The following is a 24,599-nucleotide window of genomic DNA, read 5'->3' on the forward strand; positions in this document are numbered from 1 at the left end:
ACTTTTATGAGGCACTTAGTCATATATGAGTGGTCAAAGTCACAGAGACAGAAAGCAGGATGGTGGTTGCCAGGGACTGGGGGAAAAGAGCGAGAGAATGGAGAGTTACTATCCAATGGGTACAGTTTTACAGATGAAAGGAGCTATGCGTTTGGATGGAGTCCCCACAAGGATGTGGTGATGGCTGCATGACATCACGAATGCAGTTGATCCCACTGAACTGTACCCTTAAAAATGGTTATGGTAAATTTCAGGTTCTGTATCTTTTACCGCAATAAAAAAAATTGGAAAAATGAACAAAACCACAACAAAAGCAACCGAACGGCACAAGCAAGCTGATAAGGGGATAAGAGATAGAAGAATAAGACTTATTTATATTATGCTTTAGTTCAGAAGTCTACAAACTATAGAAATTGGTGACTATGTGTATATACACACACACACATATTTATATCTCATGCCCCATGGAGGTGCACCCAGATGACCAGGAAACATCCCTGAAGTTGAGGTCTTCTTCCCCTTGTCTCTGTGTCTCTGTGTGAGCAGGAAACACATTTGGTGACAAGAGAGTCATGGTCAGGTGTGAAGGAGGGAGAAGATCGATTCAACTTTGCATTCACCGCTGCGGTGGAGCGTCTGCGAATTACATACCCCCATGCCCAAATTACCAGTTTAAATGAACTGCAAATTAACAAAAGCAATAAACGTGGCTTTGTATTGGACCCTGGGCACATACACTGAACCTAAATTTGACCTAACAATCTTTAACAACGTAAAAAAACTCTTGAATGTGGAGGCAGGAAATTGATTTTTTTTTTTTTAAAGATTTATTTATTTATTTGAGAGAGCGAGAATGAGAGAGAGAGAGAGTACATGAGAGGGGGGAGGGTTAGAGGGAGAAGCAGGCTCCTCGCCAAGCAGGGAGCCCGATGCGGGACTCGATCCAGGGACTCCAAGATCATGACCTGAGCCGAAGGCAGTCGCTTAACCACTGAGCCACCCAGGCGCCCAGGAAATTGATTTTTTTTAATAATCTTTTTATTTTGAAATCATTGCAGATTCATGGGAAGTGACAAAGATAGTAGGAAGAGGTCCCAGGTTCCCTTTGCGCAGTTCCTCCCAGTGGGTACATCTCACCCACAGTCTCTAAGTCAGGAAACTGACACTGGGACAATGTATGTGTTTGTCATTTTATCACCCACGTGGACCTGTTGTAACCACCACTGCAAATGAGGTACAGAGCCGTTCTGCCAGGGCAAAGACATCCTTCCTGCCACTTCTTGATAGTTACAACCATTCCCTCCCACTCCCAACCCCACATCACCCCTGACCATTGGCACCAGCTAATTCATTCTCTATCTCTATCACCTTGAGGAGACTGAGTTTTATTTTATTTTTAAGATTTATTTATTTTTTAGAGAGAGAGAGGGAAGGCATGTGCACGTGCACAGTGAGGAGGGAGGGGCACAGGGAGAGAGAGAACCTCAAGCAGACTCCCCGCTGAGTGTGGAGTCTGACACGGGGCTCCCTCTCACGGCCCTGAGATCATGACCTGAGCCGAAATCAAGAGTTCGACACCCAGGCGCCCAAAGGAGACTGAGTTTTAAATCCAACTTTTGGTCCTGCCTGCTGTGTGACCTTGGATAAGTCACGTCTCTTTTCCGGACTTTGTTCATCTCATCTATAATAAGACGAGGTTGGACTACATCAACATTTCTCTCAAATTTCCGTAGGATGATAGGATTCTGAAGTTCCACAGGGATTAGGAGAAGGAAAACGGGTTTTATGGTGAAATAAACTACATCCAAGGAGCTCCTTAACCTGGGTGTTTCTCTTGCGGGAACCTTTTTTTTTTTTAAAGATTTTATTTATTTATTTGACAGAGAGAGACACAGCAAGAGAGGGAACACAAACAGGGGGAGTGGGAGAGGGAGAAGCAGGCTTCCCGCTGAGCAGGGAGCCCGATGCGGGGCTCGATCCCAGGACCCCGGGATCATGACCTGAGCCGAAGGCAGACGCTTAACGACTGAGCCACCCAGGCGCCCCTCTCGCAGGAACTTCTGAGCTTTGCTTTCGAGGTGGCCATGAGCACGGTGGCCACAGGGTGAGTCAGTCAACAAAGAGTGACGACTACCACACCAGCATTATTCTAGACTTTGGATGGGACAGGGAACATGGCAAAACACTGTCCCTGAGGAGGCTGGGTCCAGAGTGGGGAAACAGACTGTAAACACATAGGCACACAATAAACAAGAGGCTTCCAGTACTGGGAAGCATGGTAAGGAGGAGAGTGGGGCGCTGTGAGTGTAATAGAGTGGGGTGGTCAGGGAAGGCTTCTTGGAGAAGGTGACAGCTGAACTGGAATGAAGATGATGAAAAGGTGGTCGCCATGTGAAGAGTGGGGGAGAGGCTGAGGGAAGGGGGACAATTCTAAGCAGAAAGGACATCAAAGGCCCTGAGCCAGGCTGATTTGGGACAGTCAAGGCTCAGAGAGAGGGAATGCAGTGAGGAGGGAGGGGGAGAAGAGGTGATTTTGGAGGGTATGAGAGGGGCCACACCTGGTAAGTCCTGCAGGCCACAGTCAGGGATTTGGAGTTTATTCTGACTGCAATGGGCAACCAGCAGCGGCTTCCAAGCAGGGGAATGAAGTGTCCTATTTGGGCTTTAGAAAGATCTCCCTGACTTCAGTGTGTAGGATGAACAGCAGGGGCAAGATGGACGCAAGAGCAGCGGAGGCAGGATGCCAGTTGGAATGTCACTGGGATGGCCTAGGCTAGACTTGACCATGTCTCAGTCTAGGGCTAGAACAGTGAAATGGTGAAAAGTCATATGGGTCTAATTTGGAAGCAGGATGAGAGGGTAAGAGACAGAGGGAAGTCACAATCACTGGTTTTTGGCCTGAGCAGTGGGCCGGCTGCCATCTATCTATTTAGGGTGGGACTTGGGAAGGACTCGGATTTGGGGCGGGGTGGAAGGAAGTTAGAACCTAGCGGCGGCTGTGGGATGTTCCTTCGGTGTCCAAGTGGAGGTGTCGGGTAGTTGAACGGAAGTTAAAGACAGAAGTCTGTAGTTCAAGGGAGAAGCCTTGGCCAGAGATAAAGATTTGAGATCCGTCGGACAGTAGATGGTCTCTGAAAGCACAGAACCGGATGAGAGCCACTATGGGAGGGAGTGAGGATAAGGACGGAGCCAAAGTCAACTTGGGTCCCTCACGCCAACTATCATTCAGAGATGGTGGAGGAGGAGGGGAAAGCGAAGGAGCCCGAGAAGGAGCTGTGGGCGAGTAGGAGGAAACCCAGGGAGGGTGGTGTTAGGCAAGTCCGGAAAAGAAAGTTTTTCGAGAAGGAGGAAGCAACCAACTGTGGCAAATGTCACCGACAGACTGAGTACATGAGGCTAGAGAATTGACTTTTGACTTCGGCAAAATGTAGGTCAGTGGTGATGTGGACAAGAGCCACTGCAGGTCAGTGACGGGGACAAAGGGCTGGCTGGAGCAGGATGGGATGGGGATGGGGCGGGGGAGGGGCGTGGAACAGCAGGCCCGGGAATGGGGGTCTCAGGGCAGGGCTTCTCTAAGATGGGCAATGAGGCGTACTTATGCCCAGAGGATAATGACAAAGGTCCACTCATGAGGGAAAAATGGCTGATGCAACATCACTTTGGGAACCAGGTCCTGAGAGGGTGCGAGGGGTGGAGCCCAGCGGGGGGACGTCAGGTGGCAGGTGGTTCTCTGTGACTGTATCCGTTTTTGTCTCCGAGGTCTGCGGCACCATCACCAGCTGAAATCGAGGCTGGGAGTGTGGAAGATTCACAGAGAGTAGAAGGTGTAAATCGGTCATCTCAAGAGTGAGGATGGGAAACTTCGAAGGCATGTTGGAGGAGTTGAGGGCCTGCTTGGGATCTGCAGTTTTGATTCTAAAGTGAGTCCCACTGCACAGATGTGCTGCTTCTTGAGCAAAAGCTGGACCCAACCAGAGTCTGGGGTTTTGCCGGGTGAGAACGATGGCTGGAGAAGGGGGTCGAGGGGTTAGAACCAGGACAGTGATGATCAGGCTGGATCAAGGACTCCAGGCTGGGTAAGGAGGCCAGTGAGGACGTGGTGGATGGCACTGCAGGGGGGCTAAGCCTTGGAGGGCTCCTGGGCTCAGAGAATTGCTGCCACGGGGCTAATGCAGTGTCTGAGCTGGAAGAATAGGAGGTGAAGTTCAGGGGGCGGGAGGTTTGAGGGATGACACGCGGGAGTGTGTGGCTGATATGGGGGTGGAGGCGAGGCTGTTGCAGTCAAGGGGGATCCTGAATTCTCTTACCTCCTTAGCCCTCCCCATGTGGGGGTCTGAGAGCTACATCCTACCAGAGCTGGAAGGGGGGACCTCTTCACTGTACAGAGAAACTGAGACCCGGAGATGCCGGGTGCAGAAACTTCCAGGTCGGAAGCCAGCGTTCCGAATCTCAGCCCCAGAGTGAAGGGAGATTCTTGTTGGTGTCATCCCTCCCCCCATCCCCCAGCCTGCCCCCTGCCCCATAGCTTTCCCCTTCACTCCCCATCCTCTGGGGAGAGTCTCCTGCAGACAGGAGCCCACAGCCACAAGGAGCGCCTTCTTGTTAACCACGCCCCACGGGCCCTTACAAACGCCAGTGGCAGATCTGCACACTTGTTCTGTCATTCGTTCTCCCACTCAGTTCATCATTCGTCATTCGTTCGTTCGTTCGTTCATTCGTTCATTCATTTGGTGATTCTTTCACTAGGTTCAGGTTGTTAAACCAAGTGCAAAGGATGAGCTCTCAGTCACTGTGAAATTGTCATCCACCCAACCAACCAGCCAGACGCCCGGAGTGCCTGCCAGTCACAGAGCTGCAGCGGCTAACATGTGGGCATCACAGGTCCTCAAACGTCTGGCAGGTGGCCAGGCTTCCCCCCGCCCGCTGCCGATCTCGTCCTTGACTGCATACGTCATATGTGTGCCAAATGTCGGGGCCCTTCCCGCCTCTCCCTCATAGCAGGGCTGATAATATGTGAACAGCTGTCGGTCAAAGTCCACAAGGTGAGTCTTCATAAACTTCTAAAGCTGCCTCTATTTCCATTAAAGAATTTTTTTTTTTTTTTGATTCGAGGAAGCAATGCTTGCTTATTGTAAAAAAAATACGACAAAGCATACAAAGTAAAAAACCTCCCTTACAATTGGCTACCTCCGTCCCTCCAGCCCACAGTGCCAACCACTGTTAGAAGTGGGGCAGGGGTGTGGTTTGGTTCGTATCTTTCTAGATCTTTTCCATACATTTGCAAAGGAAAAATATATATGTATATAAATATGCATGATCGAGTATATATTTACAAATTGAGATCATAAGCTATTATTCTGCAACCTCCATTTTCTCTGTGACAGTAGGTGATGAGCGTTGTGACAGGTTGGTGCTGCAGATCTCCTTCATCCTTTTTAAAGGCTGCACTGCATTCACACTATGGATGGACCTGACATATTTAATTGGCTCCCGTCAACGGACACGTAGGGTGTTTTGATTTACACCCCCCCCCCCCCCCAGCTACAATGCTGCAATGGACATCTTTCTGAGTTCCTCTGTCTGAGCTTTTCTGAAGGCTCACTCCCAGAAGTGGAACTGCTGGGTCATGTGCATTCTCAATTTGAACGGCTACCCAGTGCCAGGCAGAGTGCCCGACACATAGTAGGAGCTTTGTAACGATCCATGGCAGGAAAGGATGCTGCTAGATTGCCCTCCAGAGTCACACTATTTCCCCTCCCACCAACAAGCAGAGAGACCTAGAACTGGCGGTGTCTGCCACCAGGTCCCAGCAATGCTCGGTTTCTGGATGACCACTGACTATCTCTCCAGCCACTCTGCTGCTGTGGGGGGCTGAGAGGCCTCATGCCATCTTTGATGAAAAGAAGGTGGCATCCAAGCTGAAGGGGTTCCTCCTCCGCGTCTGCAAAGCCCTTTGCTTAACGTCCTCCCGCCCAGGTGTTTCCCCAGCGAGGGCAGCATCAGCCCTGGGACTTCTCTACCTGGGGACAGCCACACTTGCACAAAGCAGACCTATTTTCCTTCTGCTCCCCCAGATCAATCCCTGAAACTCAAGGGAAACTTCTCGTGACTGTGCTCATTCTCCTAACTGCCAACTCCCGACACAATATTGTCCCTAACTACTGTTGCCCCTCTGGAGCTCTGTCCCCAGCCCCAGCCAGGCAGCCCCTGTTCCTAGCATCTTCGGGGCTGGCTGTGCCATTTCCCTGCCCCTGGCCCTGCCACCTGCCTGGGTCGTGACACTCTAAGGCTGGGTATTATTAAGAGAGTGCTGGAGGAGGCATTCCCACCCGCACAGAGGGCCAGTCCTACCTCCGATCTTCCCAGGAGCTTCGACCCGTGTTGTTGCTGTGCCCCCTGTCTGGGAAGGAAGGCTGGGCTGGTGGCATTCGTGGGCTGCAGGGGAGCAGGGCAAAGGCAGGGTCATGGTGGAGGAGCCCAGCCCTGCCTGAGCCCCAAGACACCAGCATGGTGAGGGGGTCTCTCATTCTGCGTTCCCCATGCAAGTCCCCCAGCTCCACACTTTGCTGCAGGCCCCATGGGGACTGATGCCCCCATGAAGACTCTCTCCCGTCATGCAACAGTGAATGCTTCTTTCCTCTTAGGGGTTAACCCCACAGATGAGCTCGGGTGGGAGTGCCCGGAACCAGAAGGGGCTGGAAGAGTAGGGAGAATCTGTCCTTTCCACTCCTCCCTCCAGGAGACTCCAGGGTGGGGCAGATCAAGGTCTCCGGAGGTCCTGCCCCATAGATGGCCAGGCTCCCCCACACCCCTCTCCTTTGCCCCCTTCCCACCGCCATGGTGAGAAAGGCAGGGAGCTAAGCTCCACATCCCCTGGGCAGAGCAGTGGGAGGATGGGATGGGGAAGAAAAGAACAGTCACTCTCACACCATCCCCAGTTCCCCACCCAGGCTCTTTAGCACCCTGAGCCCTGAGTCTCGGTCAAAGCATCTGCAAAGATTCTCTCCTAGAGGGTGGTTCACAGATGCACCGTGTGCCCAGGCTCATCATCAACACATCAATGGTGGGATTTTGGGTGCACTGACCTACCCCCCGCCACCCCCCCACCATCCCCCAGCAGCGCCTGGGCTCACTCCCCATTACCTCCCCACACAGCCAGAGGCAGACTCTCAAGTGACAATCAGCTAAAATTTAGTGAGGACACATGTTGGGGGGGGGGTACAATGGGGTCTTCTCTATTCAGGTAGACCTCAGAGCCCATGCAGTCCAATATCCCACTGAACAAGAATGCCCTCTAGAATATCTCGGAGCTGGCTGTCCAGTCAAGATGTGTATACCCCACAGAAACAGGGTTCTCAGAGCAGCCCATTCCACCGTCAGGCACCTCGGGTGTTGACATGTTCCTCCTGGCAGCCTCTGACGTGGATGGGGTGGGGGTGGGGGGGACGCTGACCCTCCAGACCAGCTCTCCGGACGAGAGCAGCTCTCGGGACAGGAAAAGCAATAAGTTAAAACCAAGAACAGCCCGAGACATGGCAGGATGGGTGGGGGCATCACAGGGGTCCCAAGTCTCTGGCTTAATGGAGGCGGCGTTGGAGAGGAGGGGCTGACGCTGAAGTTGCAGGCAGGTGGGGGCTCAGAAGGCCGGGTTGTCGATGCCCCTGGGCTGTCGGTGCATCCCAGCATATTCTTCAGGACTGAAGCTGTAGGGAGGGGGCGGCTCCGTGGGGGGCAGGACAGGCTTCAGAATAATCTGCAGGGAAAAGAAGGGACACAGAGACTTTTCAAAGGCCCGGCACCAGCCATCACCACCCAAGCGCTGGCTGGACAGGGGCGACCCAACGGTGGCTGCAGAGCCCTCTCTAGGTCCGGAGGTCTGGTGTAAGGAGGTGTAACTGTTACCTGTTGCTCGAAAAATCTGGACAATAGGGAGGTAGGGCCAGCTGAGGAACACAGCAAGGAGTGGGACGGAGACACCCACCTCGCTGTAGGGGGGCGGGGGCTCAGAGGTGGGCGTCCTGACCCTCTCTGGGGGGGCAATGGAGGGCGGCTCCGGGGGCCCCTGGTGATCCACTGAGGGGTCCTGCTCCTGATCTCCACAGCTGCGACAGAACCGCTTAGCCAGGCAGCAGATGCACAAAAGGGGTAGGATGATGAGGAAGGTGATGACGAAGATCCTGGGATGAGGAACCACCGACATCTCCCTGAGTGCCTGGGCTGTCCCCACCGCCCCTCCCACCCCAACCTAGACCACCCCTTGGGCAGGAAGTCCCGCCCCCCGCCCCGCCCCCCGACGAGTGTGGAGTGTGCCGGCGAGCCGGCCCTGGGCTCACCTCAGGGGACCGGAGAAGAGCTCATATTCTTCGCAGCAGTTGTCACCACAGCATTTGAATCCTTTGGGGCAGGTGCTTGGGGGGGGGGGGGCGGGCAAAGAGGGTCTGTTGGTACCAAGGTGGCAAGAAGATCCCAGCCTCCCCAAAACTCACCCATACCCTCAGGGCAGGAGCCACGCCCCCGCAGGGTGGGGAGTAGGGGCCCTCCTTGGGCCCCGTGGGCGAGCTGGGGCTGGGACCCAGGAGCTGGATTCTAGGCTCATCTCACGCCTTGTGCCAAGTTACACCCCCTTCTGGGTCTCACTCTCCTCATCTATGAAATGGGTGTAATGAATGTCCTGTCGGCTTCACTGGGCAGGTGTGGACGTGGCGTGTTGCAGCGGCTGCAAGAGCCCTCGAAGGAGATGGGACAGGGAGGGGAGCAGTGGGAGCTAACTCGAGGGGCCCTTGGTTGGCGCCCGTGGACTAAGAGGTGGGAAGGAGAGGGTGTTCCTGGAACATCCAGGGCTTACTTGATGGAAACATTCGTCTGCTCAGGGACCACCCCCCTCAGCCCCTCCTCATCGCGCTCAGGCCTTTTGGCATTTATATATTAAGATCGACACAGGCCGTTTGCACGCCCCACCCCCCAGGGGGGTACCCTCGGAGGAGAGACGCCTGAGAGCCAGAGGGCCGAAAGAGGGGCGGGGATTAGACTTCAGACACGCCCACAAGTGCGGCTCCGCCCCGCTTGGCTGGAGGAAGTGGGCGGGGAGTGGGGGAGTGGGAAACCCTCCTCCGCTAGAAAGGCAGTGGTGACTTTCTGCACCTCCCCCATGAAGGCAGACAAGGAAGGATTTGGGGTGTCTCCTCCCCACACTGGACGTTATAGCCCAAATCCCAGACTTACAAGAAGAGTCCACATTTGGCTGCAGCCTGTGGAAGAAAAGAGGCAGAGGTTAGGGGGGTCATAAACCAGGGGGGCGGCATCTCTACCCACCTGCAGCCCCGGTACCTGAGAGCCTGCAGCGGGTTCCCAATGGCCCAGCATCCTCCCCTGAGCCTGCTGTCCACCTCACTCCAGGTCTGTGACTGGAGCCCCAGCTGACACCGGGCGCCACCCAGCTCTCCTTTCTCTCCGCACACCAGCTCACCCCCAGACCTGTAAGCTCACGCTTCTGACCACCCCTCCAGTCTACCTCCTTTCCATGCCTCACCTACAATCAGGGACACCAGCAACTCTCTCCCGCTCACCCCAATCACTCCCCATACCGCAGGCAAGTTCCTATCCAGCAAATCTGATCATCCAAAAATTCGTTGGAGGCCCCCTTCAGTGGCTCCCTGGTGCCTGGACCCCCAGCGACCAGCCTCTTCCCCCTTGCCCTCTTGCACACACACCCCCTGGGAGTTCCCTGAACACTCCTGGCTGTTTTACACATGCGTGCAAGGGCAGGCCCTCTTCCTCCTGCCTTCATCCTTCATGGTCTGCCAAACTCCCATTCATCTTTTGGATCTCTGCCTGGGGTGGGGTGGGCGGGTTCCTTGCTCTTGGGAGCCACCCAGACTCTCCTCTCCGGGCCCAGCTTCACCCTCCCTCCCTTCCTCTTCTGCACGAGTTCTGCAGGGAATCTAGGGTATTGGTCCAGAATTTAACCGGATGAATAGCAATGATGTGTATAAGCCCTGCTTGGAACATTCTTACCCCAGGTACCTGCAAGGCTGGCGCCCGCCCCTCCCTCTCTGCCCATCTTACTGAGAACTACATCTACTCCCCCACAGCACCCCTCACCACGCTTTTCTGCAGCTCCTACCCACATCTAGCATACTGTATGTGTCCCTTTGTCTTGTTCATTGTCTGTCTCATCAGAAGAATGTAAACTCCAGGAAGGCAGGCATTTTTGTCTGTCATCACTGGTGAAAAACCCAACCACCACAATATTTGCAGAATGAATGAAAGAGCATTCGCTGATTACCCGGTTTCATTTCCTCCCAGACAGTGGGGTGAGGGGTCTGGGGTGGGGAATGCAGGGGTGGGAACACGGGAGGGAATGGGAGGTTACCTGTCACGCCGTCCCAGCCTCGGGGGACGAACAACGGCCGCCTAAGAATAAGATGCCAACTTTGGCAAGACTACCACGTCTTCATACCTTCACTTGAAATAACTCAATCACCTTTCAATTACTAACAACAGTAAAGCCAAGAAAACCTACGACGACAGCCAGTAACAGGTGGGCTGATTCCGCTCCACCCGGAAGCCTCCCTGCCACAAGCCTTGGCCCCTGGGGACTAGAGCAGGAATGAACCCCCGAAACCTGGCCCGGCAAGGGTGGGAGCTTCACAGCACACGGAGGCAACTGCAGAGACGGGGACAGGCCAAGGGGTCCAGGTACTCAGGGGCACCCTCTTCCCCCTCCAGATTCCAGACCCCGTCTCTCCCCGCTCTCCAGGCCCCCAACTAAGAAGGACTGAAAACAAACAGCTTTAATGAATTAATCCTGAGTTGTGCTGTTTGGGAGGGTTGATCTCCAAAATTCTCTTCCCCCGCTTTAACCTGGGGGGTGGTCTTGTCTGCGGTGGCTCAGTCTGAGTTTTATTGAGCGTCCGTGTGGTCTTATTGAGTGTCTGTGTGGTCATGGAGAACCGCAGCTTACTGACCCGTGCGGCGGGGATGTATCAGCACCTGCCGCCTGAAGTCGCTGGGAGCAATCAAGAGGATGCTCAGCTTAGTGCTGGCACCAGCAGCTTGCCTAGTGGCTGAGGAGTAGCGCCAAGGCTTCGGGGGCAGAGTCCCGCGAGGCAACACAGTCGTGTGACTGTGCCCTGTTCTGGGGAGGGGGCCTGGGATGTCGCATTCTTAAACAGAAGGGAAAAATCCCTGTTCTAGGCCCATGTGAGTTGCCAGCATGATCTCCCATCCCAGGACTGGACAGATCTCCCTCAACATTTTCAGAGTTTAATGGAGGAACGGGAGGAATGAGGGGGCGCATAAAGCCTGCGCCCCGGTGAGAATCATGGACTTCAGAGGTCAACCCAGCCTTGGGTCAAGCAGCCAGATCAAATCCTGCACAGGCTGGAATCCTACTCCCACTCCCAGGAGGGGTGGAAGGAGCCTTCTCTCCCCTAAGGCAGAAGCTGAGACACAGTCTCAGAGAGGGCCAGAGCTTCCTCCAAGGTCACCCAGCACTGGAGGAACGGAGTTAGGGTGACAGGCTGGTCAGGCGTCCAGCCCTCAGTTCCCGGTAGTCCCCGCTTTCTGACGCAGCGGGAAGAAGCGGGAAGGACGAGCCCAGGCTAATAGGAGGGTCAAAGTCCCCACTCACAGAGAGGCACTAGGTGTCAGATGGTGGTGGGCGGGGGCCGGGTCCCTACAAGGTCCCCCCCGCAGGCGTAAGAACCCAGGCCTTCTCAGGGCTTCCCTCCGCCGCCCCCACCTCCACCTCCCCGGCAAAAAGAGAAAGGAAGTCGCTAATTGCGTACGGTCACGAGGAAATCCTGACAATGGAAGGTGGTGACCGAGCTCCAGAAGTAGGCCCCTGACCCACAAGGGTAGGGCCCTGAAAGTTCTATAGCTTTACCTCCCAAGCGCTCACCTGTTGGGGGCCAGCCAGCAGGCCGAGCAGCAAGGTGGGTACGAGGCCGGGGACCCAGGTGTCGGACATCCTGGCACGGGGGCCAAGGAGCTTCCGTGTGTAGGGGGAGGAGGGGAGAGGCGGGGCCGCGACCTCTCCCACGTCTCTCCACCTATGGGGCCCCGCCTCGGGATGGGGGCGGAGCTTATGCACCCGCGAAGGGCCGGACTTGGGGCAGGAAGGGGGTGGGGAGGAGGGGGGAGGAGAGGGGAAAAGATCGGGATTGGGTCTAGGGAGTTGGGAGGTAGAAGAGATTAACTGGTAAAAAAAAAAAAAAAAATGTGGGATCAGTTCTAGAGCTACTCCTTGCCAGTCCGCGCTCCACCCTTAAGTGGCCCCGGGCTTGAGGGAGGCAGTGCTGCGCTGGGCCGGGAATGGGGTGGCGGGCGCTGAGGGAAAGGATGCGGGCAGAGCGAGCCGCCCACTGCAAGCCCCTTCCCATCTGGGCTTGCGGGGCACAGTGGTTGAGGGAGAGGGAGGCGGAGGCCCGGGAGTGGATTGAGGGCATTGTACGGGGGAGGGGCGGGTCACCTTTTTTTTTTTTTTTTCTGGCCAAGAAGAGAGGGACCGGCGGCCTGGTTGATTTCAGGAGCACAGCATTAGTACATTCGTGTCCCCCCCAGGGTCCCCTGCAATCCTGGGAGGATGTGTTGGTACACTGCCTCCATTTGACTCTAGGGGAAATTAAGGCCCAGGGTTCAGAGACTTGCCCCCTGGCTCGGCAGCTGGGGGAAAAGCGGAAGCTAGGCGAGGAGGGGCGCGGCCGAGCAGGCCCATCCGGATTCCTGGAAAGACCCCGCGGAGGCGGTCCCAGCTGGGAGGGCCGGATTCCGACCCTCGGCGGCCGCGCCCCAGCCCTCCAGGCGCGCTGTGCTTCCCGGATCCGGCCGGCAGGTGGCAGCATCGCCCAACGTCGGATTCCCACGGAGCGGGGCGGCGCGCCGACGGGACCTGGGGCCGGGTCTCCCCGCGCTCCCGCTGGGGGAGGGAGCTGGCTGGTGCGCGGGGTGGAAGGCCGCCTGGGGGGGGGGGGCATAGGCGCCGGGCGAGAGCCAGATGCCCAAACACGGAGGAGACGTGTGGGCCCCGTGCCGGAGCTGGAGAGATGGAGCCCGGACCCCTGGGAAGGGGACGCAGGGGAGATGGTGGGTGGGGTGCTGCTCCCGGCCGGGGGAGACAGGGGAGGGCTCCCGGAGAGGCTCAGCAACCAGCTGGTTAGGCGTCTCTTGCCGCGTCTCAAATCTGACTTTGCCACTGAAAAAGATCCCCAACTTAGTAGGGATGGACCGACTTCCTCCTCTGGCTGTCTTTTCTTTTTCTCTCACCGCTTTCTGTTGATCTCTGTCTTCGTCTCTGGCTTGTGTAACCTCTCCTTGTCTCTCCCCATTCCTCCCGGTCCGTCCTCCTGTTTGTTCTCCCCATCGCTGTGTCCACGCGGTTCCTCTCCATCTGCGTGTTTGCTTGTTTTCCCTTCTCTGTTGTGAATCACTGTCTCCCTTGGAGTCTGTTTCTCTCTCTGTGTGTTTCTATTTCCTTTGTCTCTGATTTGGTCCTGTGTCTCCCTGACTGTATTTCTCACCGACTCCCTGGTCTCTCTCTGTTCCTCTTTCCCTGTCTCTGTTTCTCATTATCTGTTGGCCCTTTTTTTGCCCCTAAGGACAGAATCTTCCATTCTCCTGATCCAAGTGAAATCAGTGTCTGGCCGCACAAAATGGCCTCTATTTCCAGTTCCTGGTGACTCTGAGTTTGGAGAAGGTCATGGGCATCTCTTCCCTCCTGCCCATGCAGCTGGCTCTGGCCCCAGCTGGCCCTTCTCCCAAGGGGGTTAAAACAGAGAGTGCTGGAACCTTCTCCCAGCAACACCCACACTGCTGTCTCCTTGGTGAGGCTGCTGCTCACTTGGGCTTCCCTCCTGCCCCTGTCGCACCAACACCCATGGCTGGGATCCCCTGCCACCCTGTGGAGACCTGCAGTCCTACAGAGGCGTGGCCTTTAGGGGAGAGGAAGATGGGTGAGCTTAGGGGAAGAGGGTATCTTGGGGAGTGAAATGATGGAGCTGAGAAGGGGATGGAGGAGTTTGAGGGGTGGACGTGGAAGGCTGGGAGGACTGACGAGGTGAAGGGACCAGGCAGGTGCCAGGGCCCTGAGGAGGGGCAGGTGGAGGGCAGGAGGCTGGCATTACTCCCCCCCGGCTTTCTGGCACCCACCTGACACAGATCTGTGGTCCGTTGCCAGACAAAATACAGGATACTCAGTTAGACTGGAGTTTCAGATAAACTGAATAATGTTTTCGTATGAATATATTAAATATTCCCACGCAATATTTGGAACATACTTACACTAAAATTTATGTGTTGCTTATCTGGAATTCGAATGTAACTAGGTGTGCTGTATTTTTATTTGTTAAACCTGGCAACCCTACCCATGTTCCTAAAAATGTCATAGACACAGACATTTGAGAACAGCTACTCCATGCCCTGTCCCACATCTCCCCAGAGGGAGAGGGAGGCTCACGGGGCAGAGTCCAGAGAGCCCCTGGCACCTGCCTCTTGGTCCCCAGTTTTTTTTCGTGACACCAACCTGCCTTTCTCTGCGCCTTCCTGCAGTTGGGGACAGGGTGAGGGACCCGGAGGTGGGCGGTCCCAGCTCAGTCAAGCCAAGAACACCAAACCTCACTGTCAACATCCATCGTGGCTCCCGGGGCCCCAGCATTCTTGATGGGTGAGGTCGGGGTGGGGGGCACAGTGGGGGCCCAGGCCGAGGAGACAGGGGACGTTCTTGTCCGGAGGCAGGGAGTTCCTGCACAGGGACACCATCTTCTGTCCGACACTGAATCTGGCCACGGAGGGAAGTGTGAGTATGCGCGGACGTGTGTGCTTAGGCACGCGGGAGGGGAGGCCCGGAGGCCTCAGGCAGTCCGTGGGTCCCTCTAGATTCCGCGCCAGATTCCATCTGGGGTTTCCCAAGAGCAGCGAAGTCGGAATGTCTTCATACTCGCTAGCTGCCTCCCCGTTCGCCCAGTCGCTGAAGACCGAAGAACGAGCCGATTGTCTGCATCCTACGAGGGCCCAGCTGCAAGGGTCCTGGAGGTCAGCTGGTCCACTTGCCCCCTTCTCAGAGAAGCCACGCGGGGCCCGGAGGGGTGGGAAGGCCAAGTCACAGGGGACGCTGGCGCTGAGTCAGGACCAGAACCATGCAGGCCTCACGACCCCACGCCCACAGGCAGCCTCGGAGGAGAAAGCTGCCTGCTTGCTGCGGTGGAGGGAGGGACTCCTCACAGGGGGTTGGGGTGGGAGGTCTGCCCAGTCCTGAGTGAGCGGAAGAGCCAGGCCGAGGTCTGTGCCTCTCAGGCCCTCCCCGGTGCTGTGGTGGACGCTGATATCCATAATGACTTATGGCCGTGGGGCTGGATCTTTCTTTTCAAAGTCCGAGGAATGCTGTTCTGCCTCAGCCCCGCTCTGCATACAGGGAGGGACAGTGTTGTGTTGGTTAAGCGTGTCCCTTACTGCGGTGCGCTGTGTGATCTTAGTCAAGAAACTCACCCTCTCTCTGCCTCTTAGACCCTCTGTGGAGGGGGTTGGGGGTGGAGAACACCACCCCCCTTGTCACAGCGGTCATCGTGAGGATGACATAAACTGCCCAGTGTTGGCATACGGTGATGGTAAATAAATGTTAGCTTAATCATAACAAGCAATAAATGTTTAACTCCCGGCGGAGGAAAGGGGCCCAAAGCTCCTTCTCTCCATTTCCCGTTGAGGCTGAGTGAGGTGCCCAGGAGTGACGGGCCTTGCTTCCGTCTGAGACCCTCTCTCTGGATGGGCCACTGCAGCGCAGCCCCCTCTGCTGCGCATGAAGTGAGTCTGGGCCCCACGCAAGAGCCAGGTAAGGGAGGGCAGGGCCCGTGACTTGCCTCAGAGAGTGACCTGATGTCAGGGAGCCACGGGGGACCGGTTGTGGCGGTGGTGCTGGGACCAGAGATTTGAGCAATTCTCTCTGTTCCCGGTCTGTCCCCCGCTTCTGCTCTCCCACTGCTGGCTGAGCACTGCCTGGGTTGGCTTCCTGGCGGGTGCCCCCCTCTCCCTCGGGCTCAGAGCCCGGGCGGACTACGCCTGTGCTTGTCGCAGGTGTCTCCCCTGTCACCGCCTTCATGCACAGTGGCTCCCCCACCTGCCTTGCAGTGGGTGCTCTCTGTGTCCTGCCAGCCACCCAGCAGACCCCTGCGGCCCCCCTCTTGCCCTTCTTCCCCCTGCGTGGGCAGTTCTCCCCACCTAGAACGCCTGTCCCCAGGCCCCCCCCTGAAACCTAAGAAATTCTCACACATTCTTCAATGTGAGAGGCTCAGCTCAGATACCGTCTCCTCCAGAAAGCCTTCCAGGATTCAGATCTTCACACCCAGGCCTTTCCTCTGGGCCTCTCGGCTGGCCCTGGGCCATTCTCCCTAGAAGATGTGTATACATGTTCTAGTGTTCCCACCAGGCTGAGGGGGCTGGCCCAGTTCTGATTCATCTTTCATTTCCCCATGACACTTTGTTCCAAGTAAACACTGACTCTGTTGTCACTGAATTGAAACTGGTTGGGGGCCTCCCAGGGTCAGGGGCCAGATTTCTCTGAGGGGATAGGGAATGAATTCTCAAAATCCTTGGTTGGGTGGGGGGCTCTCATTTTGGGGAGGGGGGTTGTCCCAGGCTCACTGGGCTTCTCATCTCCACCGGCTGTGTGTTTTGGGGGAATCCATATCTTCTGCTTCCCGACCCCCTCAAGTGGACACATACCCTCTAAGTGAGTAAGATGTCTCCCTAGGGATCGAGCAACTCCTACGGAGCGAGCTGCAAGGAATGCTTGGCTCACTGTCCACCTTCCAGGAGGAGGCAGGATGCATGTTGGGTTGCCAACAGGAATTCTTGGCCATGGGACCAGGATCTGAGCCTCCTTCCCAGCACTGCTTTGGAAACTGAAGTCCACCGGTCCCTCACTCATTCTCGTGGTGATGGGCACAGGGTGGGGAGGTGACTTCTAGAGTTGATCCCAAGTCTGAGCCACCAACCTGTCGGTCAGGAGGGTGGAGGGAGGCGGGCCACCTGACAGTTAACGCTGCAGGGAGCTTATTATCCTAATGAGCGGCTAGAGGAGCTCCACTAACACTCACCTTCCCAGAGGCTTAGCAGCGACAAAAACGGCATTTGGGAGCCATTATCCTTCCAAAGTGTAGGTTTCCGGGGCACAGCCAGGGGTGGAGAGAGAGAGAAACACCTCCAAGAGGTGGGAGAGAGTCGGGGCAGGGGTGGGGCGGAGGGGCGGGGAGGTTGATCTAGCGGGCTGGCAGCTGGAGTAGAGCCGCTGAGCCCCAGGTGGGAGCAGCTGAGGCCAGACCACCCCCCCACCCCCCCACCCCCTGCCAGCCCTGGTCCCCTCTCTCTGGGGCTCCTTCTCCCCAAGGCTTCCCTGCTCCTCCCCTTCTCGGCAGCCCCATTCCCACCCCCAGCCTTGTGTTGACTGTTGTAGAGCCCTGTAGCCAGAGGGAAAAAAAAAGGGGGTTGGGAATCCCCTAGTATCTCCCACTTTCTAGCTCTGCTCTAGTTGACCCCTTGAAAGAGGACCCTCCTGCACCCTGCTTGTGGGTGCCTTTGTGTCAGATCCAGATGTTACGGGGGATTGTAGTCAGACTTCAGAAGAACTTCCCAGTCCCAAAGAAGCTGGGAGTTCCGGCGGCCAGGGGAAAGAGGAGCCCCTCCGCGGGCTGGGCGCATCGGCGGGAGAGCCTCTCATGGGTCTGGGGGCTCAGGCTGAAGTGCAGAGAAGACACGGCTTGAGACACCCCTGAAGCGGATCACTTCTTAGGGACCTGGGGGTCAGGCAAAGAATGAGGGCAAGCAGAGGGGCGGCGGAAGTGAGGTGGGCAGAGATCACATTCTTCCGCAAGCCATAGCTCCTCTCAGTAGCCACATCATCTGGCCCTCGGCCCAGGGCAGACTTGGCCCCAGCTCTGTGCGCGTGCAGTGGGTCTGCCTGTGTGTACAACATGCATGTGCATGCGGGTATGCACCCCTCCCCGCCTCCCCTGCTGATGTGGTGGCCCCCCTCCCTGCCTTATCACCAGGCCAGCCGTTAGGGGGCGGCCTCCAGGATCCCCCTCACCCCAGTGGCCCTGTTAGCACCTCCTCCCTCCCTTGTTAGCGCCTCCCAGCCCCTCTTCCGCCTGCGGCCCCTGCCATCCCTGGAGAGAGGCCCCATGGCTTGCAGCCCAGTTCTCGTCTTCCCACTCCTCTTGGGCTGCTATTTCCCTTCTTCTCCCAACGCTGAAGCCCCCTGCCCTCTCCATCCTCTCTCATCCACGTGGAGAGGTCCCTTCCCCGAACAGGGGAGCTGGGGGATGAAGTCAGGGCCCGGACAGTGGAGGCCGCCCTCCTCCTCCAGGCTGTAGCACCCCGGGTCCAGCGGCCAGTCCCGCCTGCTGGGTGCAAAGGGGCAAGTTTGGGAGGGAGCCCGGTTCTGGGGGCCAACGCTAAGCCTGGGTGCCCGTGGTGCCCCCCTCCCCAGGGCCAATGCCCAGCCTGTCTGCAGCACTGGGGGAGGTGGAGAGGGGGTAGAAGCGTCGTCCTCCTCGGCCCCGGGGCTCCGGGCCGGCTGTGGCCCAGCTGAGCCCGGGCTGCTGAGTGGGACAGGGTGGTCCTACGCCCGGAGCCAGGCTGTCAGGCCGCCAGGACTGCAGGTTTCCTCTACTGAAGGGCCCCTTCCTGGCCGGCTTTGATGTGTCTGCGAGGTTAGCGAAGGATGTTTGGCTTCAGGGCCCAGCGCCAGGATAAACTCCCTCTGCCTGCTGGGCCAAACCGCTGCCTCCTCACTGCCCGGCTCGCCTGCCTCCCCCAGCCTGGGGCCTGCCTCCCCCAAGGCCAGCGCCGCCCTGCCTGCCCAGTGCAGTGGGCACCAAGGGGCCGAGGGGCCTGCAGCTTGAGAGAGAGCTGGTGGTTGCTGAGACTGGCACTGGGGGGGCTTGCCTGCCTGCTAGGTGATCGGGCCCGGCCCAGGTGGGGATGGGGGGGCCGGACCCCAGCTTCTGTGAGGGGTGGGAGTGAAATGCAGTTTGGGGGAGGGGTGTCCACGTGGAGCTGGCTGCACAGGCTTCAGCGCTTCCAGATGTGCTGAGGCTCCAGATGTGGGGATGACTCAGCCTGGAATGGGGAGGAGTGAGCAGTCCATGTGGGGGGGGGGATGACAAGCAGGGGGCAGTGAGGCCCCCCCGGCAACTGCCAGTTCCTGCTCCCCTTCCTCTGGAGCCCCCAGACTCGGCTCTGGAGCTGCCCGGAGCTGCCCGGTGTGCAACCTGTGTGCAGGTGGTGAGAGGAGAGAATGAGGCTCCAGGGCAAGGGGCCCAGCTAGGAGGTCGCCCAGAGACCCAGAGACAGAGGCAGAAGCGGGGGGGCAGTCAGTGGGGAGGGGGTGGGTAGAGGAGGTGAGGGGAAGGAGAGAGATGGGGGAGAGGCAGGGAGAAGCTCAGGACTGAAATGTTAGACCCCTCTTGGCTCATTTGGGGGTGTGGTGCTGGGAGGTGTGTGTGTGTGTGTGTGTGTGTGTGTGTGTGACCTCGCTGCTGGAGTGTAGGTTCTATGAGGGGTAGGGGGTATCGGGGTGAGCATCATGTGTCTGACACCCGCAAGCTGCATTTGTGAGCTGAGTATTAGAAGACCCCGTGCATGCCGGGTGCGGTGGGCTGTGGGGCCTGGTCTCTATGGTCTGTGTGATGGAGAGAGAACGTGGAGACGGGATCTGTGTGGTGACTGGCGGGGCGGGGCACGGGGACGGTGTGTGCTTAAGTGAAGCTCCATGTGCCTTTGGGTGTGGTGGGCCAGTCCCTCGGAGCTGGGGAGTCAGGAGGCGTCCGGGGGCACACCGGAGCAGGGCTCCAAAGTCCTGGGGCTTCCTCCACCTCCTCCGGCCTCCCCACTCCCTGGGCCCCCGCCTGGCCGGTGAGACCATCTCTTGCAGCACTGAGCGGCCGCTGAGCTTTGGGGGGGCTAGCGCCCCAGGTTTGCAGCTGTGCTGATGTGCCTCCCTACACCCCCCCCCAGCTCTGCAGCGCTGGCCTCCTTTCTGGCCTCCAGGTGGGTCCGCTGGCCGAGCCTCCGGCCGCTCGCTGAGAGCCCCACCTGTGTCAGCTGCCCATGCCAGAGTAAACAGGGCACTAAGTGTCTGGGCACTGCCTCTCCGCTCCAGGCTCTGCTGAGGGTTGGGTTGCCTCCTCCAGCTGAACGGCAGGTCCGATGCTCCAGGCCCTGTAAACAGGGTGCTCTGGGCAGGTAGGGGTTATGGGGACCTGGTGAGCGGCCGGATGAACAAGTTTAATAGCGAGACGACATGTTAGCCCCTATAAGGCGGGTGGGGGGGGGCTGTTGTAACTGGCACCCACCATGCTGTAGGAGTCCTCACCCCTCCCAGGCAGCACTGGTGGAATCTTCTATTCCTGACCCCCTCCCTCACCTACCCGCTCCTCTAGGATCTCAGCACAGTTTTGGCACCCATTTTATTTGTGAATGCAAATATCCCCTCAGGGGTGGCCCCCTGGCCCGCTCCTTTTGTGCTGTCCTGTTTGCTCTCTTCTCAGTCTGTGGGTGAGCCCTGTCCCCTAAATCACATGTGTGAGGTATGAACTTGGATGTGTACCTGATCCTCCAGACACAGCCGTACCACACTCACCGCCCGAACCCTGGGCCATCTCACTCTCTCCTCCTGGGACTCAGGCCTGCAAGCCAGCTCCTCTGGGGCGGGTTCTCCTGGCCTCCCCACTTCCTTACCCCCCTCGGCCCCCTCCTTCAGCACCCATCCCCTCCCCTCCTCTGGGGTTGAGGCTAAGGGTGAGAGGGGGCACTTATGTACCTGTCCACCTTCGGAACTCACTGCTGCCCCCACCTGCGGGGCAATGGAGAGGTAGGAGAAGCCTCAGCCCCCACGAAGCCCTCTGAGGGGCAGGCAGTGGGGGTGGAAGGGAGGGAGCCCAGGGCAGGGGTGGGGCAGGGAGGAGCAGCAGCAGAGTCTCCGTCCTGGGCAGCCTGGAGGCCCTTCACCCACCCTCCTGGAGAGCAGGGCAGAGGGGCCCAGGGGGCCAGGGGCCAGGCATCCAGGCCCACAGGGGCCACGCAGGAGAGGACGGGGGCTGCCGGTGCCCGCCCTGTCCTCCCGGCCTCCGTGTTGTCACGCACCTTGGTGTTTCTGGGTCTGTGTCTTTCCTTCCTTCTGTTCCTCTGTGTGTGCACATCTCTCTCTATCTCCCACTTTCTTCTCGAGTTCCTTTTCTCTTGCCTTTTCCCTCCCCTCCCTTCTCTGTACTCCTTGAGAGGAGCCGCTCCAATCCGGAGCTGAGTTCCCAGAATGGCAGGTGGCTTTTCCAGGGAGGTCCTTGGCCTCGCCCTGTGGTCTCAAAATAACCATGTCCAGCTTCCCACTTTCTTTGCCCAGCCCCCCCACCAGGATCCCCCAGTGCTTGGGGTCCTTGGAGCCAGAGCAGTCTTGTCCTTGCCAGGTTGGGGTGGGGGAAGGGGCTGCCCATCTTCAGAACTGCTCACTTGGCAACCAGGCAGTGAAAGCACGTCTCTCTCTCTCTCTCTCTCTCTCTCATTCCTGAGAAACCTGCATTCCTGGGTGACCAGATGCCCAGTGTGCCCAAGATCCAGATCTATGCCCTTGCTTGGGTGTAATTGTTAGCAGCACCCCCAAAGTATCCTGACAGGGACTATAAATGATATCCCCATGCCTGGTCAGACCCTGGGGAGTCTCACAGCCTCCCCCACCCACTTCAACCTCCTGGGAGAGCGGTGTAGCCTGCTTGGGCCTCACCTACCCAACGACAGCAGGGCCAGACAGCAAAGAGGGGAGCTGTATAAATAGCCATTTTGGGGGGAGGCCCCCAGCATTGGGCAGGGTGGATCTACTTGCTGGAGAGGGAAGAAGGAGAGTTGTGGTTGCCCCCAGGCAGCATGTAATTTAAGATTTATTTTGGGGCACTCTCTCCAGCTTGGGTGGGGCTGAGGTTAATTTAAGGGTTTAATGGGGTGGGGGGTTAGAGGGGAGTGGGGAGAGAAGCCTTCCCCCTCAGGCCTGTCTGGGAATGGGGGCTCCTTTCCAAGATTGCTGCCACCTTCGGATCCTGGGTCCGTCTGCGGAGCCCTCCCTGGACCCCCTGCACCTGCTAGCCGGGGCTCGGGCTCATGGGCCTCAGCCCTCCTCGAGCCACCAGGCACCCAGAGCAGGGCAGCTGAAGGAAGGGGTGACGGCAGCAGTTAGCACGTGAGTGCTGCCTGCCGGAGAGGGCCCTGCTGGGGGCTCGTGGGGCTGGGGAAGCAGCCGGTCCTGGCGGCTCAGCTCCTGCTCCCGGATGCTCCCTTCTCTGTCCTTCCTCAGGGGTGCGGGGCTCCCGGTGTGATGGAGGAGTCACAAGCTCTGCCCGCACGGAGCCCTGGGTCACAGGCTCAACTCCCAGTGGCCGGTCATTATTGGCTTTGCAACCCCTATCATGATCTTCATTTTTAGTCTGTACTTGTTTATGGCTTTAGAGTCTGTGTCTCGTCCTGGAACTTAAACTCTGGGACTGCAGGGACTTTATTCTGGCCCTGCAGTGTCTTCAGCACTTGCCTGGCACTGAGTAGGAGCACAATAACTACTTCCCGAATGAATGAATGAATGAATGGATGGATGGATGGATGGATGGATGGATGAGGAGGAAAACAGCGCCAGGTTGGAGAGCCCCAGGTCAAGATGCAGCGGTGGGCACGGTCGGAGGTCTCCCTTGGTACCCCACACCCCCGTGCTCTGGCCCCTTCAGCTCACAGCCTCCTGTCCCCTCTTTGGGGCCAGCAGCCACCCTGAGCTACGGGCTGCCATGCAAACGTGGGCCCCTTTCCACGTGCGCACCCTTTCTCAGCCTCCCCTCCTCCTGTGGTTCCTTTTGCTGCCATGGCCACTTGACCAAATCCTGCTAGTCCTTTCAGGCCTCGGGCAGAGTCAGTCACCTTTTCTGTGAAGTCTGCTAGGGTCCCTCCGCTGGATCCAAACCCCCATAGCTTGTTCTCTGGGCCTCTCCTCTCAATCTGCATGGGTCCGCTGGGGTTATCGCTTCTCTCTCCTTTAGGCCAGAAGCCCCTGGGGGCCAGGCTGACCTGGAGCTGTCCTGGAGCCTGGCAGCCCACCAGGGTTTAATCTTGGAGACTGTGAGCCACCCAGGAGGCTGGAGGTGGGGTGTGTGCTCCTCTCGGGCCCAGCTTCTGGATCTGGGTGATTCTCTGGTGAGAGGTGTACGTGATGGTGTATACTGTTGTTATTGGTGGTGGTGGTAGTGGGTGATTTCAGGAAACAGGGATGGCAGCCAGGACCCAAGTGGGGAAGGGGGGGCATGGCGTTCCTCTTAGAAAGATGTGGAGCCTTGGGTCAGAGAGAAGGAGTGAGGTGGAAGAGGGCACCTGGGGAAGAGTGAGGGGCAATGAAGGGTGGGGTAGGCTGGGGGATGGAGAGGATGGGGGATCTGGAAACAGAGAGTTGGGGAGGCTGGGGTCAGGGAGAAGGCATGACCAAGGCTCTGAAAAAGGCAAAGGCTTCTTGGTCCCTAGACCACGTGTCCCTTCTCGGGCCTCAGCCTGCTCTGTGGCCGTCGACATTGTTGGCCTTTAAGAAGACCTCCTCCTTTCGGGGCTTTGGGGGCCCCCTCCTCTCCTGGTTTCCCGCCTCCCTCTCTGGCTACTCCTTCTCCAGCTCCTCAGCAGACTCTGTCTTCTCTGTCTTCCCTTGGGCTTGGGCCTGGCCTCCTCTCTGCACTCTCTCCAGGGGCCCTTCACATCTCCAGCCTGCCTGGTGAGCAGCCCCACTTGGATGCTGCGCAGGTGTATCCAAGTCCCCGCGTTGGGCAGAAAACCACCCGGCCAGATGTTCAAACCAGAAAGCCAGGAGCCAGCCCTTATCCCTCTGCCCATCTGTCACCGAGTCCTGTGACTTCTGCCTCCTAAATCAACCTGGCTTCCTCTTTCCACCTTGCCGCCACTGGCCTGGGCCTGGCTGCTGTCATCTCCCACCTGGCCCTCTGGTGGCAGCCTCCTAGGGGCCGTCCCTCCTCCATTCTGATCACTTTCCAGCCAGTCCTCCTGAAATCTTCCTGGAATGCACATTTGATCATGTCATCTGACCCCCCACCACCCTAAGCACTCCTGCATCTCCCTCCTCCCCTGCTCCCCACCTCCCCGCCCTCCCCCTGCAGCCTCTACACCTGCAGCTTCTGTACTGGGGTCTCTCTCATGCTGGGCCCTTGCAGGGGCTGCTTCCGAGGCCAGCCACGCTCCCCCTCAGGGCTCCAATCTGGGAAGTCTTTCCTGATGCTCTGCTCCCCGAGCTCAGGTCAGGACTACTCTCCCAGGGGCCGCCGCAGCGTGGAGCTCCCCCGCCCCCAACACACAGCATTGAGCGCATGGCACTGCACTGCACTCCTTGCTTCCGGAAGCTCTCCTGGGGCAGAGACCATCACTGCCCATGACAAGGCCGGGCACAGGCTCGTGGAGACCCAGGAATTGCTTGTCGGTGGGACATTCATTCAGGGGAGGCTGACAGGGCAAGAAGGACGAAGGCAGAGGGCTTCCTCCCAGAGCGGGGCCGTGAGGCAGTGGGGTGGGGGAGCTCCCAGGAC

General features: G+C 57.9%; 1 protein-coding gene and 2 long non-coding RNA genes across 4 annotated transcripts in view; 2 read left to right on the forward strand and 1 right to left on the reverse strand.

Moving 5' to 3' along the window:
- The first annotated feature begins 3,070 nt into the window (after nt 1-3,070).
- LOC118537135 (uncharacterized) lies at nt 3,071-5,541 on the forward strand. 2 transcript variants are annotated; one of them, XR_013445414.1, is made up of 4 exons: nt 3,071-3,463; nt 3,760-3,920; nt 4,747-5,042; nt 5,385-5,541. It is a non-coding gene; the product is annotated as an uncharacterized LOC118537135 (long non-coding RNA). The 2 variants fall into 2 exon arrangements; XR_004917960.2 differs by lacking the exon at nt 5,385-5,541 and having other exon boundaries at nt 4,747-5,085.
- Nucleotides 5,542-7,174: 1,633 nt separating this feature from the next.
- On the reverse strand, nt 7,175-12,058 carry TMEM92 (transmembrane protein 92). Its single transcript, XM_036094672.2, has 5 exons — nt 11,903-12,058; nt 9,223-9,248; nt 8,334-8,408; nt 7,982-8,177; nt 7,175-7,753 (listed from the first exon to the last, which is right to left on the reverse strand). The coding sequence occupies exons 1-5, from the start codon at nt 11,969-11,971 to the stop codon at nt 7,637-7,639; spliced, it is 483 nt and encodes a 160-aa protein (XP_035950565.1). The 5' UTR covers nt 11,972-12,058; the 3' UTR covers nt 7,175-7,636.
- Nucleotides 12,059-14,844: 2,786 nt separating this feature from the next.
- Nucleotides 14,845-24,599, forward strand: part of LOC118537298 (uncharacterized) — a 45,038-nt gene continuing 35,283 nt past the window's right edge. The window contains exon 1 of the long non-coding RNA XR_004918069.2: nt 14,845-15,030. This is a non-coding gene — a long non-coding RNA (uncharacterized LOC118537298). The remainder of the gene's footprint in view (nt 15,031-24,599) is intronic.

The sequence above is a fragment of the Halichoerus grypus genome, chromosome 2 (genome assembly GCF_964656455.1).
Source record: "Halichoerus grypus chromosome 2, mHalGry1.hap1.1, whole genome shotgun sequence".
NCBI lineage: Eukaryota > Metazoa > Chordata > Mammalia > Carnivora > Phocidae > Halichoerus > Halichoerus grypus.

What these genes read in the sequence shown, in the direction of transcription:
- TMEM92 (XM_036094672.2), bottom strand. Translation starts at nt 11,971, where the DNA reads ATGTCCGACACCTGGGTCCCCGGCCTCGTACCCACCTTGCTGCTCGGC. An exon ending in CTCTTCTCCGGTCCCCTGAG is followed by an intron (nt 8,178 to 8,333) that starts GTGAGCCCAGGG and finishes TCCTCATCCCAG; the next exon opens with GATCTTCGTCATCACCTTCC. An exon ending in CCCCGCCCCCCTACAGCGAG is followed by an intron (nt 7,754 to 7,981) that starts GTGGGTGTCTCC and finishes TTTTCCCTGCAG; the next exon opens with ATTATTCTGAAGCCTGTCCT.